The sequence below is a fragment of the Corvus hawaiiensis genome, chromosome 8 (assembly GCF_020740725.1).
Source record: "Corvus hawaiiensis isolate bCorHaw1 chromosome 8, bCorHaw1.pri.cur, whole genome shotgun sequence".
NCBI lineage: Eukaryota > Metazoa > Chordata > Aves > Passeriformes > Corvidae > Corvus > Corvus hawaiiensis.
The window spans coordinates 29,023,732-29,040,514 of NC_063220.1; the positions used below are offsets into that span (position 1 = coordinate 29,023,732).

At 39.2% G+C, this 16,783-nt stretch overlaps 1 protein-coding gene across 1 annotated transcript in view; it reads left to right on the forward strand.

Moving 5' to 3' along the window:
* The window catches only part of GRID1 (glutamate ionotropic receptor delta type subunit 1), a 499,007-nt gene that overhangs the window by 366,808 nt on the left and 115,416 nt on the right, over window positions 1-16,783 (forward strand). The window contains 1 exon segment of the mRNA XM_048310905.1: window positions 10,974-11,027. Coding sequence (XP_048166862.1) covers window positions 10,974-11,027 — 54 coding nt within the window.

Consider the following 16,783-nt stretch of genomic DNA (forward strand, 5'->3'; position numbering starts at 1 on the left):
CATATTCTAAAATTAGAAACTTACCAGTTTCCCTTTTTTCCTCCTCTGGATGTTTGGGAAGCTCAGGTACATGGAAATTCTAACAAAAATCCGTATTTTGTCTAAATTCTACCTCAGAAACATTGGGGGGAAATTGCAGTACTGAAAATGCTAGAAATTATTTAGTTTCAAGAGCAGAATCAAGGCCTAGTCTGAAATGCATGCAGGTGTCCCTTGAGTCAGAAGATAAGCTGTTGCTCCAGACAGTGTGGAAAGGTTTGAGCTCAAAACCCATTTGTCTATAACTTTGCAAACATTGTGTGAGCTTGTGTTAGTTAGATGAAGCAGAAATTTTTTCCAAGGATGAAATATGGTTTGTTTTTTTTTTTAATTAGTAACTTTGCTATACACTTCTGAATAACTGTGTGCAAGCCTTTAGGAAAAGTAATCATGTTTTCCAGTCAAATCTGATCATGCCCCATTACTGTAATGTGTATTTTTAATATCATTCTTGCTGCCAAAGATAAAGCTGATGCAGACTGGCAGTAATGAGATCACTGTGGGGCTTCCAGTGTATCTCTGCAAGCTTTCAGAAAGTATAGGTGCAAAACATGACGGGAGTGGACCCAAGTGGTGAATATTTGAACATCTGCTTGAAAGAAAAATCTGTGAACAAAAAGTAAATTTATTTGTGTCTGCTCCCTGTTGGCATGAGCTGCACATGCACACCATGCTGGGTGACTGCTGCCTTCATGTGCCTTTCATAAGCTTGTGAGGCTTTGCATAAAGTCCTTAAGGCTGTGGACATACTGAGGGAGAGGCAGCCCTTCCATACCACCATTGCTGATCCCCAAGTGTTTCCTCCTCCTACAGCATCCTGAAAGTTATCACTTGGCAAATGCACAGCAGGCCTGTATCCTCAGGCAGTCTGAAGGACAGCAAATATTCATTCCTCTTGGCAAGGCTGGTCAGGAAGAGTCTTGTGGTTTGAGATGGTTAAGGTGATCTTTAAGGTGTTCTTTAACACTCACTCAGCCTTTGGTACTGCTTGTGCATGTAAAGTGCCCTGTGACTGACAAGAAGGTCCGCAGACCTGTAAGGACTTTGCTTTATTTATGTATTTATTTTGCAATTTAAAGCAGAAGAGTGCTGTAGGCAGAAAAAGACTGTTTTGAAAGGGATTATGTTTCAGGCTGACTATTGCCATCTTTCCTTTAAAACCAGACATGATTTTTAAAAAATTTAAGAGAAGAGATAGAATGTATGTGAATGGATGCAAATATGAATATTGGACAGGGTAGCCTTTGATGTTGATGTACCTTTCCAAGTCCATAGTTTAAAACCCCATAACCTATGTAAAATAGCAGCTTCATCAGTATGATCAGCAGCTTTGTGCTAGAGGCAGTAAATCAGTATTCAGCTGTAAGTTCCTGAAAATCAATGTGGTCCCTTCATCCTACACCTGATTCTTTCATTTCAGAGTTTGTGGTATGTGACTCTCAGAGCTTCAGCTATCGTTCTATCAGGACAAAACATAAGCCTTTTGGAAGGGAGAATTAGGAATGTGTAAATTGTATTTTCACTCCTTAATTTAATAGCTAGGTCTTTGGTGCTGCGTGCATGTTAGAGAGGTAAGAAGTTTATATCTTTAATGGAATAGTTACCATCTTCTGTTTATACCTGCAAAAAGATCAAACTCTGGAAACCTCTGTGCAAACTCTACATATTTATGTTGAACTTGCAGTGCAAGCTGGAGCTGGAGTTTTAGCTGTTGCTCTGAGCAGAGCTGTGAAAGCCCAGTGAATGGGACTGGTGGTATGCACTGAGTGTTGTATCATGACTGTGGAATGGTGCTCATTACAAGGATGGAGAGCAATTGTCCATGCTTAAAATAGGTTTCTTTGCCTAGGGTCTATGCCTGAAAAAGCACTTTCAACCTTCAGACCAATGTCTACTCAACCCCCTGTAGGTTTTCCAAACAGAAGACTTAAACTGCTGTATTGTTTCAATGGCAGTTTCTCCTCTTAATGGAAGATAGGAGGAGAATCAAACAAACCAAAAAAAAAGCCAACGTCCAAGTGCTGGGCAATTCTGACGAATTTCAGTTTATTCTTCGGAGTGTGACTCTTTCAAGGGTACAGTTCTCAACAAAACATGACAAAATTCTTTGTAAAAAGTCTCCAAAAAGCTGAGGCTTTTTATTAGAATATGGATATACAAACGTGTTGTTTAAAAAAAAAAAGCGTTTTCGAAGTGAGCAAAATTTAGCTATTCTTTTAATAGCTAATAATTTAATAGCTAGGTCTTCAAATTCAACTTGGCATGTAGCTGTGGTAAAATTTTAAGTACCATATTTCTGGGAGGTTTTGTTCTTTAGTTAACATTAGATTCATGTCTTTGCGGAAATGTTGCTTTCTGACAGCCGTGCAATTATCCAGTGTCACTACTGTGCCATGCAGTTAAATGGTCAACAATTGCCATGTTTATAAACACTGTGTGACATTTGAGCTTTGAAGAGTAAATTCTTACTGAATGCTTTTGGAAGAGTTCCATATACGGTATTTTCATGCATCGTTCCATGGAATGTGCACTAAATGGAATGGCAGCGGAGATTGACTCTAATAAGCATTACGTATGAAATGGGAATCAGATTAAACAGAAATCCCAGGGCATTACATCGAAATGATTAAGGCTAAAACGATAGGCAGTGCCACATCTATTACAGTAGTTACTCAAGAACAATGCAGCTGTGTAGCCAGAGGAAGTTTCAGCAGTCTTCTCATAATCTTCCTATAGTTTTCTTCACCTCCAGTATTTCTCTTGATTAACATTTACCTTTTATGTAGGTTTCCTTCAGCCTATTTTTTTTGGTGATCACCTATGACCCAAGTAACAGGCAACTAGTGCAGCGCAAACTTTAAATTGTATATGATGGTTTGTGTTGTTATCAAATTACATTGTGCAAAATGTCAGGTACACCTTCTAATTAGCGTTCATCAACTCCAGGGGTAGGTGCAAAAAGCGGGTGAAGGTTTGGGTCATATTTACTCTTCTTTGTGTGAAATGCCTTGTTAGCAGCCGAAAATGGAATTCAGTTGTGGACAGTATTTGGGAATTTGCTCAGGGATGTGTTTTATTTTTTCCTCTTTTTTTTTTCTTTTTTTTTTTTTCTTACTTCTTCCCACCCTTCTTTTTTATTTTTCTTCCCCACCCTATTAGGCTGAGTTATTTATCTTGTGAAGGAGCCGAGACAGAGGTCGAGAAAGGACCATCACATATGGTTAGGACAGAGAACATAAATGAAATATTACAGAGTTTATGGGGAGCAGGAACCCTGGAGAGCTGACTCAGACTAATGAGAGCATAGAGATCTCCATGCCCGATTTGGCCTCTCTTTTGTGGGAGATTCAGGCTGAATATGCCAGGTTTATAGGCTTGTATTAATGGAGGAGCCTGGAATGGTTAAAATACCAGTGATAGCCTTTCAGTTATTACTTGTGCTTCATCAGGACCATGGAGGGAAGAGCAGCTTTTCTCAGCAGTGTGGTTCTGCAGAAGTCTCAGACTTTATGTCCCTGCAGAGAGAGGGCTGTCAGTGATGTGTTTATAGAGTGCTGACCAAGAATGAAGTCATACACGTAGAGAAATACCAAAAAGTGTGGATGCTAAAGGCAGGTTATGCTTGTGGTTCATTAATGGCTTGTAGGAAGCTCATATGTACCAGGGTTCAGAGCTGACAGCTTCTGGTGTAAGTGTAGGGAAATGAACTCCACCATTGACACGAGGTGTGGTGCTCAGGGAAACACAGGTGAGCCTGCTAGGTGCTTTGGAATAAGCATGTGCATACACAATTCTGGGAGTATGTCCAGAAAAAATACAGAATTTCAGGCAAAACTTTTCTATTAAAAGTTCAAATTCTTGGAAAATGAGGTTCAGTAAGTAAGGGACAGTCAGAAAATGTTCTGATCTGAAAAAATACATCATGGAAACTCTTTAAGGTCCCATTTTACTGGTTAGAGAAGAAAAATTTCATATTTCACTTTGAAGTGATACTTAGAAATTTTAGTTAGCCTGTGTTAAATAATAAAATAAGCTTAAAGGTTTGATCCAGTTTACTGCAAGTGATTTTTTTCTCTTCGAGATTCTTAGTCTGAATTATCTTAGTTTTATGACTTTTTATCTAGAGTTGGGATGTTGTACTGGAAAATTTTGTTTTGATTTCTGTTCTAATGGTACCATTAACAATTAACCTTTAGAAATAGTATCAGTTTGGAGTGCTCTTTAGTATCCTGAAAGATTTATAATATTTATATAAATAATTTATTTATTGTGGCTAGTAATGCTTACTTTATTTTTAATCTAATAATGCTCCTCTGGAGGTACTGAGCCAAGAGGTATTTATTTAAAATATAAAGGAAAGACGGTACTGGGGAAGTACAAAAATCTTAGTTACTGCTACAGAGAAACTGTTTTTCTGTGAACTGCTATTTACCTATGCAAGTCACACCTGGACAAGAACCGCACTATTTTAATTGAAGAAATATCTAAATATAAATTGGGTATCTAGGGGATGTAGAATGAACCCATCTGTTCAACCAAAATTGACTTTTTCATATCTGCTATCTTATTTGTATCCAAGATGAATACAAAGCTTCTCAGATAAACAGGTGCACTTTGATATTGTCCAATTAATTACTGTCAGTTGTAATGCAGTAGAAACTTGGTCTGTAGCTCTTCTTTGGGTTCAAAACCTGTTCCCTGATTCTTAGGATGCTTTCCTGGACATTTAAATCAAGAACAAAGCTATTTTAAAAAATACAAATCCATCTCTTCCAATGAATCCCAGCAGCTGGACCTAAGTTTGACTCAGGTTAAAAAATGCTGTAAAGAAGATAGTGATTTTTTTTTTTTTTCTCCCTATTGCAGTTTTTTTGGAGTAGATTTCAAAATGATTCCAAAGAAATTTTCTTATTTTTGAGGGATGAGGGAAAGAAAACACAGTAAGTGAATATTTTCTCCAAAGATGTGAAGGGAAAAGAAAAAAAAGAAAAAGCTGCTTTTGGAAGCAACCTTACTTGGGACAAGAGCTGGAAACAGTTTTCTTTTGAAACCTGTTCTGGGGAAAATGTAAATTGAGCAGGTAATGAATTGATGAGACTGATCCCTTATGAAAGATTTGCAAAGAGCTGAGATTTAGACTTGATTACTTCCCCAAGCCCTCCTTTGCTCACACTTTCAATATGAATAATAATAAAAAAGTTTTTTTCAAAAAAAAGTAAAAAATGGGTTTATCTGTCATTGTCATGATGTTCTCCGGGAAGAACTCAGCTCTTCTGCGGGCTATTTCCTCAGATACTCCACGGCCAGCAGTTCTGTGCCTGGCTTCTGCTCTCAGTGCTGAGGCAGACATCTGGTGCAGGAGCTCTGGGTGGGAGCCTGAGACCAGAGGCCCTGAACTGACAACCCTTGGCATGCCAAAGGGCCCAGGGACTTGTGGCCTGGCCAGCTGAGGGACACTGAGGGACATGGCAGAAGCCAATGACCCCCACACTTCTCCTTCTTTACACTGGGAGGGGATAAAACTCAGGAATTCCTTTGTTTGTGGTGTCTCCTCAAAGGCACCAGCTCAAGCTGTTGTTATTTAGTTATTGCACCAAGATTAAATTATTTTAAGGATTGGGATGTCTGAGACACTCCTACGGGAAAGCTGGGATCAAGTCAGAAAGGGAACCTGATCTGTGTGAGTGAGGGGGGTGCAGCTGTGAGGGGGCCTCTGTCCCTCAGGTGGTCACTCAGGTGGTGTGAGTGTGACGGCCACAGGGGCTCCTGCATGCTCAGACAGGGAAGTTTCCTTAGCACAGGCACCCTGGGGCTGGTCTGTCTGGATGGTGGGGGTCTGCAGTGGGGGGTCTTGCAATGGGAGTACATCTGTGGAGGAGGAGCTTTGTAACCAGACCTGGGGCCCGGAGCTGTGGTCTAGGGATGATCCGGTGCCACAGAGCACTCACTGCAATGCAGGTGCATCTGCTCCCTGATGACAGCTGTAATCAGTCATCACTTCATGTCCTGGTTTCAGCTGGGATAGAGTTAATTTTTCTTCCTAGTAGCTGTTCAGTGCTGTGTTTTGTATTCAGTGTGAGAATAACGCTGATAACACACTGATGTTGTAGCTGTTGCTAAGGGGTGCTCACTCCAAATCAAGGACTTTCCAGTTTCCATGCTCTGTCCTTGAGGAGGTGCACAAGGAGCCAGGAGGGGGCATGGCCAGGACACTGACCCAAAGTAGCCAAAGGCACATTTCATAGCATAGAGCATCATGCCCAGTATATAAACCGGGAGAGTTGGCTGGGAACACCGATGGCTGTTCAGGAAAGGGCTGGGCAGGGGTCAGCAGGGAGGGAGCAGCTCTTTTGTGCATCATTGTTGTTTTGGGGTTTATCTTCCTCTGTCTTTTTGTTCTCTCCCTTTTCATTACAGTTACATTTTTTAAGATTGTTGTTGTTGTTATTATTAAACCGTTCTTATCTCAACACACACGTTTTACTTTTTTTTTCCTGATTCTTCTCCCTATCCCACTGGGAGAGGTGAGGGAGGTGAGCAAGTTTATACATGGTACTTAGCTCCTGGCTGTGGTTAAACCATGGCAGTTGCCAAGAGATTTGGTTTTAAGTTCTTCCAGCCTCTCTAAGGACACCCTTTTCAAATTATTTTCTAACTGTGAACTCCCCAGTTTACCCTCTGCTTTGTTTTTTCATTGTGGAAAGCTATGATGCTCCTTATCCTCACCATTAAGTTAAAGGATGTGCAAGTAATAACTTTTGCTACTTTGATATCTCTCCTAGCAAAACAGCCTGGTGGTTCATTTATATCATAGATTTCAGGGTGGCAACCCTTGTTTCCAAAAACTGAGACACAACAGGAACATCTCTTTGCCATCTGCAAGACATTTCCTTCTAGGATCCCAGGGCTGGTTACAGGACTTCCAGACATTCCTACTGCCTGTTCCCCTGGGTGCACAGTGAGGAGACACCAGGTTTGTAACTGTAACAGTGCTGCATGTAATTCTGAACTCTTCAGCACATCCTGCTGTCACTGGAACACAGCTTGCCCAGGTCTGCTTGAACACCCACAGCATCTCCTCTCAGTTGTGTCTGGCCACTCAGCCCTGCATCCCTTTTTAAGCAGCCTGGATTTTGCTGGGAACAGCAAGGTGCTGACCCTGGCAAAGCAGCCAGGTATTGTGGAAAAGAGCCTTCCGTATTACTGGCCAGCCATTATATGCTTGGAGAGGTTTTCAGTTTCAGACTTTTTTAGAAGGTCAGGAAACGATTGTTTCTGTTCCCCCTTTTTTTTTTTCTCTGCAGAATTATTTCTGAACATAGCAGTATTTATTGCTTACTTTCCTAACTTCTCCTTTTAATCTTGCAACTGCCATTAGATAAAATAATGAACCGAGTTACTTACTCATAAAGGCAATGTAAATATTTGTTTTCCACTGTATTTCAATAAAATAATGTTGTCATGGATTACTGGCAGTAAATTATTTTAAGTTATACATTTAAAAGTAAACAAAACTATATACGTTAAACTATCTTTGATTATTTTTCATGAAGCTTGTTGTTCCTTTCTTTTATTGGTGTTGCTATGAGATCTGAAATACTCGTATTTAGATTTTCAGTGTCTTCTTATTTCATTTCTATTGCAAATGCTTTCTACTGAGAAATTTTAAACAGTTTCCTGCATTCACTGCTCCCCTTCCCGTCTTCCAGTTCTGGCCTGATTCTGATAGTATCATTTATATGTTGTCACTTGTCGTGGTCCACCGAGTGAATTACAATTCTCATGTTTGGGTTCTGCATTTTACATTTGGCTCTTGAAAGGCAGTTGGGGAGGGAGAAGGGCACAATCTCAAATAAACCTCTTTTTTTCCCAAATTTGTGGAAGTTATTTGCTGCTGAGATAAAACAAATGAAAAGTGGATGCTCTTTAATTTCCAGTGTGCTGTTTATCTCAAAAGCAGATTTTCTATTTGATAGAAATATTATGAAGCATTACTCCCAAGTGTCACCTAGAACCCATCTGCATAGAAAGTACGAAAAGAACTAGGACATTTTTCACCCATATTAATAATTTTTCCATACAAAACTAGAACATATTTAAACCCGTGAATCCTTCCCCAATAGATGGCAGCGCTTTTACTCAACTGCAATGATCTCACAAATTCATAGCCTACTTTCTTTATACAGAGTACATTTATCAAGTAGGATGGAATAGGTCCTTCAAGGATGTTTCATAGACTTTTTTTTTTTTTATTTTGAATGGATGGACACAATCTCAAACAAATGGCAAGATCTTGAACAGCTTGAATAATTAAAGATGGGTGACCATAATCTCCCAAGTGCTGATACCTTTTTCCTCTTTAAAGTAAAAAACCTTGGTAAGTTACGAACATGAAATTCTTTCTTACTTTGAGAATTCTCAATAAATTTCCTTATGATAACACAGGTTTTCAGGACCTTGCTTTTCACACTGCTTAACTTTCATGAGCCTCCAGCAATACACTGGTGCTACCAGAAAGTTGAAACCGGAGAGCTGTTTTTCAATAGGGTTTTTTTAAAGATTTTTTAGGATGGCAAGTCTGTAAACATGGTACAAAATCTGAAGCACAAAATGCAAGAAGTTTCACCTCCCTCCCTTCAGCTCTGTAGGAGGAGCGCTGAATGGTCTGGCACTCTGATGACTAAAGATAAACTCTTAGCAGCCTAAATTTAGGCACCTCATTTTAAAAACTTTGGCCCAGAAATGTGAACCCAGAAGAATGAGATATGGTAATTCATTTCAAATTCCCTGGCTCTTGCGTCTCCCCAGACTGAGCATTTATTCATACAAATTGCTCACTGTTGCAGATGAATCACAAAATGTAGCCAGTGCAATAACTCTGCACCTGAGCATTATTTAATTCTGCTTTGCTAATGCTAGAAGCACTTTGCTCTTTCTCTATGTGTTTTAACACCTGGCTCTTTTGGCTTTGTCTGAATGTGTTTGGGAGGTGAATAGGGAGAAAATGTACACATTTTTGCCCTCCTGTTCATCACTTCTATCTTTCCTAAGAGCTGCTGTTCCTCGATTAGGTGGTCAGCTTAATGTTCCTCCCAGCTTAAAGAAATGCAAGGGAGGCAATTACCAAGGGGACAAGTTTTCAGTGCATGTTTAGGAGAGGATTATTTTGTCAGAAGTGTTATCTCTAGTGGGTCTCATCTGCTTTGACACCAGGTTTTGTTACTTTCCTATAATGCTCTTTATGGTGAAGAGAATTACTGTGTTCCGTCTGTGGTGATTTTCCTCATTTGATGAGTTTGCAGTTTCTCTTGGGATTTTTGTCTCTTTAAAGGAGTATTTCAGCTTGTGGACATGAGAAATAGGTGGAGGTATGTATGTTGCCCACAATTTTCTCGTATGTTTGTGTGGGCTACACAAATGAGCAAAATTTTACAACACAGTTACTTAGGCAAGTAATTGATACCATTTTTAAGGACACGGTGTAAGCTAAGATTACTGTTAAAGATGCTGGTGTTGGTTACTTAGTGAAGTTCTGCTTCATGTTTTTGAAGGGATCGGCTATCCCTTAGCCTGTATTAAGGATGGATCTCTTGTCATTCCACTGCAGCCTTAGAAGTCGTGGGTGTTTATTCTGAGCCAGTCATCTGTAGTCGGTGTCGTAAGAGAAGGTGATTCATCCCATCTGACACTAAATATCTGAGAGGCTTATTATGCAAATGTGTTCTGAAGAGGAAGGTGGTTGATGATGTTCCTGCTCAGCCCAGTGCTACAGTCTACAGAGCCTCCCTGTACTAGTGCAGTAGTTTTTGAAATAGTGTGGAAATGATCCAGGTTAAAACCCAGTAACTCGAAGTATTTTTTTATCTGTATTTGTTTGGTTTTTTTTTAACTGGGTTCATAGGGCCATTTATAACAGAGAGATAAGAATATCTTTTCAATAAATGGGGTCGTACTGGCGCAGAGGAAAGAAGTGGTTGAAGGCAGGAGCATTCAAAACTGTGCAATGAACTGCTTCCTGAAATACATGTGTGCACTGTTTTATTAGGAGAGATGAACACACAGCAGTAATTGTTTAACCATGTATTAAGCAGGGCATTAACAATATCACTGGCAGTGTAGTGTACATCTCTCCATGCTTGCTATCATTTTATTGGACTATTAAGTGTCTTGAAGTGAACTCATCTATGTCAAACAAAGGGAACTTCTATGTATGTTGCTGGATCCTTCCACTGAGCTTCTCCCTCAGTACTAGTAGTGCAGTCTTCCCCAGTTTTAACTTCCTGCTGGGTTATATGTGTATAGATAAATATTCAAACTGCTGAGATGGGCTGTTTCTTTATAATATATAGTGATTATCCGAGTTCATACCAGGAAGACAAAAAAAGTGACCATGCGAATCATAACTTTGTCTTGAGCCTTATGTAAATACGAAGAGAGGATGACACACATGGACTTCATTTGAGCATCTCACAGTCATGTTTTGAATTAACTAGGTTAGTTAACAGATAAGCTATCAGAGGCGTAGTGAGCCAGAGACAATATATTTTGGGAGGCATATTGAAAAGAAAGCCAGCCGAGTAGGATGCATTAGATACATCTCAGATAAGTTAGATCTCATGAACGGCATGTTCTGTGCAGTTATTCTCCACAGGATCCCTTATGCTGAGGTACCACCCTGCCCCAGTGTGCTTTTGTGGTACATGTAAACAGTCAGGGTACTTTGGTTTAGGAACTGAAGTCAGAGAAAGGTGGCTACCACCAATTAGTTATGAAGCAGCAGAGGAAGAGATGAAAAGAACTATACTGAAACAATGTCAGTAGCACTGAAAACAATAAAAATTAGCTTTACAGTACATTTTTATATAAGTTCTCTCTGGAATATATTTCCCATGTTTTATTTATTTTTATTATTATGTTTCTTTTTATTTTTGTAGGCTGTGGAAACCAACCTTGCATCAAAGGATAGTCACTGGGTCTATGTAAATGAGGTAAGAAAGTCAAAAGAGAAAGCACAGCTCGCTACATTCACTCATCACCATCTTTTGTTTCATATGTTTTGACACACCAAACTGAGCATACATGTAGCATTTTTGCTTTTTGAATGGCACAAGGTTCAAGCTCAGTGGTGTCATTGCTTGTCTGTCTTAGTTGAATTGGCATATGTTGAACACCAGAGGTCAAGAGAAAGCTTCCAGTATACCTCAGAGCAGCTGGGAGACTTCTTTTTTACCTTCCTGCTGACACTATTTCATTAGCTATTTAGGAAGCAGAGAATATCTCATAAGAAATCTCAAATACAGGCATCTCTCTGCCAGAAGCTCACCCTCCACTGCTGTGAAAGCCTGCACACAGATGCCAGGAGAGGAAAGAGCACTGAGGCTACTTGCAAGTTTAGTCCATTGAAATATGTATTTACATGATACACGGGCTTTCTCTAGTGCAGAACTGTGTTGGTGTATTGGCCAAGATCCAGAATAGCTTAAATTCAAAATGTGCTGTTTTCCCTCTGCAGCAAATGGTATCCTGTCCTGCTACAATGATTATTTATTTTACCTTAGTGCCATGATACCCTAATGGGAATCTGTTCAGATTCTCATTTAAAAGACAATGAAATGTTGCACAATATATAGCCATTTATAAATCACTGATAAATGGCAGTGTTTTATAAATTTCTGGTTTAAATAATGATTTATTAAAAGATACAAAATATCTAATTTAAAAAGGACAGTGTTCACTGTCTTATTTTTGTATTATAAATGCATAGCTTCTAATTTAACAGCCAATTCCTTTGTTAATTTCTCACTCCTTTCTTTGCACCTAGCTAATAATTTTGGATAGGCAACTTTTAATAGTAACTATAAACTGTATAGAGTGGCATTAGAGAGGCTCTGTAATTAAAGAGGGGTTAGGGAGAGCGAGTCAAATCCCTGCTTGTAAAGGCTTTATAAATTCTTTCTAGTCCTTGTTACATTTAAGTACCTCCTGGTTTGTCAGCTGCTGTAATGACCCACTACAAAACGTCAGCAAGATGCCCAGAGAGCCAGTGTTTATATTCACATAAAGATAATGCAGTGCATATTTCCCTAAACATTTACAGAGAGGGAGTGTTTGTGAATTTTTTACTGCTGCTGTTATTGTTCAGATGTTAAACCTCACTTCACGAAGCCTGAGTCTGTAACATCGTGATAAAAGCCCTCGGCACTCATGCGCTAACGTGTGCTCTCACGTACACACACGAACACATCACACAGGGTGTCAGTTCTGCTTCTCTTTTGCAAGCTTTTGTTTTGTCTCCTTTGGGCCTAAAGACTGGGTAGAGAAGCTTGAGAGCAGCGTGTGAATTTAGAGTATAACTTTCTAGTGAAAAATACCAGTGCACACAATTTATGTCTCAAAATGCAATTAAGTCCAAACAGACTCATGAAATTTTGGAGAAATCTTTGCAGGCAAAAGGAAGAGGAAATGTCTTGGCTGTCCCTTCTTTAACAGAAGTGTTGGAGTTTGGGTGTGTGCTTAAAGCTGCTGTGAAAAGAAGGTGCATTGAGCATCCCCATGGATGCATCCATAGAAAAATGGAGGTTTCTTAGGGCTTGCTTCTTATTTAAGTGTGCATCCTCCGATGCTAGTAAGAAGACAGACTGATCATGCTTTCCATGTACATGTTTCCTGTTGGTGGTAGTGGGAACTGCATGAATATTTGATGGAAAAGATGATGCTGATTCTAACTGTGATTTGTGGAATGGAATTAACCCTTAATTCCCAGCAGTCAAATCATCTCTTTTTGATGTGTTTCCACAAGAGTAAAGGTCCATTATGCAAATGGACCAAAACCTTAGTCAGTCCTTTTATTGTCCTGGATAGATTAAGGACCCTACATTTATTTCCCTGTTCACCACGTGACCTAATGATGCTGTTGCAAGGAAACAGAAGTGCAGGGCTGGCTGATTGAAGGGGCAGTAGCAGGAAGAGAACACAGGGACAATTTTTTTCCACTGAGGTTCCTTGTATGAAGAGCACTGGATTGTAAACAGGCTTTTCAGGCCTTTTGCACTTCAGGGAACCATTTAAGGGCTTTGCACAGTTTGAACTGCTGAGATTCCTGACCCAGAACACCTTACAGTGAGCTCTGTTTCCCACCTCTCATCAAGCCAGTGAGCATCTGAAACTTGGACTTACCTTGCTGTAGTAAGAATGACTATATAGCATGGTATCATTTCAGTAAGAGATTTTATTGTCTTCTTACTTTAATTAAATCTACTTTACTCTCTCTGTACTGACAATCCAATAAACACTTGTGTTTGGTTATTTTTTTTCCTTTGTGCACCTTCCCATATGGTAGAATAGGAGTTAAGTTTCAGAGTTAGAAATATTTTATCACTTTTTCCTTACCTAAGCAAGACCACCAAGGTTTGGTTGAGCTAATTTAAATGCATATGGCTGATAAACTTATTACAGAGCAAATGAACAAATGTGGAACATGAGTTGATCTTGAATTACACAGCTGTACTGACAAAATGCTCTTTGCTGGTTTTCAATAGCCTGGGTCTGTGCTGAGGTAACTGTTCAGGTTGGATGGCATGCTGCTGAGAAAGGACTCGGTCATCTTTAGAAAAAGGCTGGCGAATTGGGAGTTGAATTTATTGTGTGGGGTTGGAAGGTTGAAACATTACCTGGCAGGTTTTCTAGGAGAAGAGAATACACAGGGATTGGTCTTTTCAGACAGTATCATGCCCTCATGTGTGCTCTTCAGAGCCAAAGTCCTAAAAACCCTCCTGGTTTAAAAATACATATTTGTGTGTCCACTTTTCTGGTTTCAAACGTTATGCTTCAAAATTGCAGATCTGTCAAAAGTAGTGGAGATTAGAGGGGGAAAAAAAAGAAATGTGTTTCTAACTACCCACCCTCTTTTTGATTCATGTTTCATCATCTGCACTTTTATTTTTCTTCATCTAGAATTACTAAATAATCCCTTGCTTTCATTTAGGTAGTGATGCTACCTGAATTCTGGGTTAAACATGCCAGGTAGCTTGTTAAAAGCAAGAATACTTGTGATTCTTGTCTGTGTAAAAGCAAACTCTTCCAAATTATGATTACTCCATGTTTAGCTGTGTCTCCAGAATAGTCCAAAACATTTTATTATCATCGATTGTGTTGGGAACTGCCAATTGCTTGCAGTTTTGACCCAATGGAAGATCTGTTAGAACATATCTGGTGTTCTGTTTGAACCTTTGCTGTTTATACCTTTAATGGTTGAAGTGACCCAGCAGCTTTGATAGCCATCTGCTGCTGCTTCTTTTGGCAAGACTGGCACAGTTGCAGATGGCCCCTATTTTTTGGATGTTTGTTTCCTGGGTTTTTTTCCCTAGTTTTCTTTATTATTTTTACTTTTCTCTTACTTTTCTTTCTCTTTCATACCTGACATCAAGCATCTCTGCTGGCTCCTCATGACATTTTTTATTCCCCCCTTCTCTTTTTCTGCCTTTTCTGAGAAAATGCTGTGCCTTCCCCAGGGCATGTGTCTGTGGGAGAGGTACAAGAGCAATACTTGAAACTGAATTTGGATGTGCTTGCATCAGGAACAGTGCTCCAGGAGCCTATGTCTGCTTCTTTACTAGCAGCAGCAGTAGGTCTGGGGGTATAAATAGAATTAGAAACCATATTTCCCTTTTTGTGAGACATTTCATGGTTTTGAAATTGAAATCTCCATTCCAAGGGTAAAGAAAAGATAAATTATTCTGCAAAACTGGAATATGGAACAAAAATATAGTCAAATTAAACACAGGATTTTATTCCTTCTATCAATGTATTTAATTCTGATTCCAGGTTTCTAAACATTCACTGTTTTTGTGTGTAAATCAGTAGAAAAGGTAATGAGCTACTCTTCCTGCAAGTGGAATGGTACAGAATTTGGCAGATAATTCGAATGAGTTGTTTCACTACTATGATGCCCTCTTTTAGATTTCTTTTTTAACTGTTCAGAAGTTTAATTGAAAGCTGTAAGACAGGGTCAGGCAAAGCCCAAGACTACTCATTGATATAGGAGAGCACTTTTTGTGAAGGGCAGGTAAGGATGAAGAGCGTAACATGTCAAAACCATCCATATCTGCTCTGAAGCTGAAGAGAAGGAAAAACCTTTGCCTGGAAATATACAGAAGACACTGAGGAAGACTCTTTTTGAAAGAGCATTTTTTTGGACAAAAATGCCCCAAAGACAAGAAATTAAAGGAAGATTTTAAGTTCCCTGGCAGCTGAAAAAGTAGGGTTGAGATACAGGCAGGGCTTCACAAATTTCCTTTGATTGACATTATCTGTACGTGCTTAAAAAGTTAAGGCAGTCATCAGTTCAGATTTCATTATGGCTGAGGAAGAATGGGCTAGAAGCCAGAAGACAGTTGGTGTGAAAGTGGTCATGCCATGGCAACATGCACTTTTTGGAGAAGAGGGAGAGGTGGGAAGAGGACAGAAGGGTTAACAGACATCAATAAAAAGATTGTCCAACCTCACAGCTTTGGGAAACTATTAATGCTTTTGGAAAGATAATACAGTAAGCAAAGGGTGGCAAAAGAACTGTGGGATTCTCTGAAGATGAAGGCATAACAAGGTATCCTTATGGTTCCAGTGGCTTATCTTCACAGAACTTGAAATCAGAGATGAATTCTAAAGAAAAAGTGATTGTAAAAAAGGGCTAGGGAAGACTGTAAAGGTATAACAAAGTAAGGGATTATAAAATAATCCCTTTGTGTTGCAAAAGGACTCATACCAGAGACCATGAAAAGTAATAAGAAAAAGTTTAGGTATAGCAGAAGATAAAGAAAAGTGAGAGGTGATTACTTGAAAAATGAGAATTTAATGTTTTTACTTAGTTCCCTGATTCTGACTTTATAGAGACTATTAATTATGACCAGACTTTTAAAAACATATTGTTGGTAGTTCCAGATTATTTAGATGAATCTGAGGCATTCCACCAGGTGAGATTTAATACAGAGAAGTGATGAGTGTTTTGCTTGTGGCTACAAAATGGGGTATAGGTGGTGAGCATCTGCAGGAGCAGCTTAGAATGCTTGTGGATAAAATCAGAGTGACAATCAGTCCTGTTGTGGTCCTGCTGAGTTAGCAAATGTAGTCCTCAGATAGGATACCAGAAACATCCATTGTAAGATAAGGGAGGCAATTATTTCACTCTGTTTGATATCAGCTTGGCTTTGTTGGAACAATATTGCAAGTTTTGGGCAAAACACTTTGAAAAAAAAAACAAGACATGCAGAACAATGTTGAAAATGTAGAGGAGAGCACTAAGTGTGATAAAAGCTTGGTAAAATATGACCCATGTGAAAAGGCTGAAAAACCTGGGTATAGCAGTACAAATAAAACAAGAATATGATCCCATTTTCACTCTGGAAATATAAAGGAAATACAATTTAATCTTCTGCAGTGGAAACTAGATCTAGTATTGGAGAATGGTTTATGATCTGAGAACGTATAGGAACAACTTCCTTGGTTACCTTCTTCCGTCCCGTTATCTCTCTTCATACCTGGTTCTGCTCTTGTTTTTTATTCTTTATTTTTCAGCATCCTACTCACATTATATAAGTCAGCTAAACAATTTCAGTGTCAGTATGCAAGGACAAATACAACAGTGTTTGGAATGCCACTGGGTATTTTCTGATCTGCACCTTCTGTTCTAGGTCTGTCCACACAGCTTTTTTCAATATGGTTATGACAGTGGCAGTTTATGCAAAGAGTC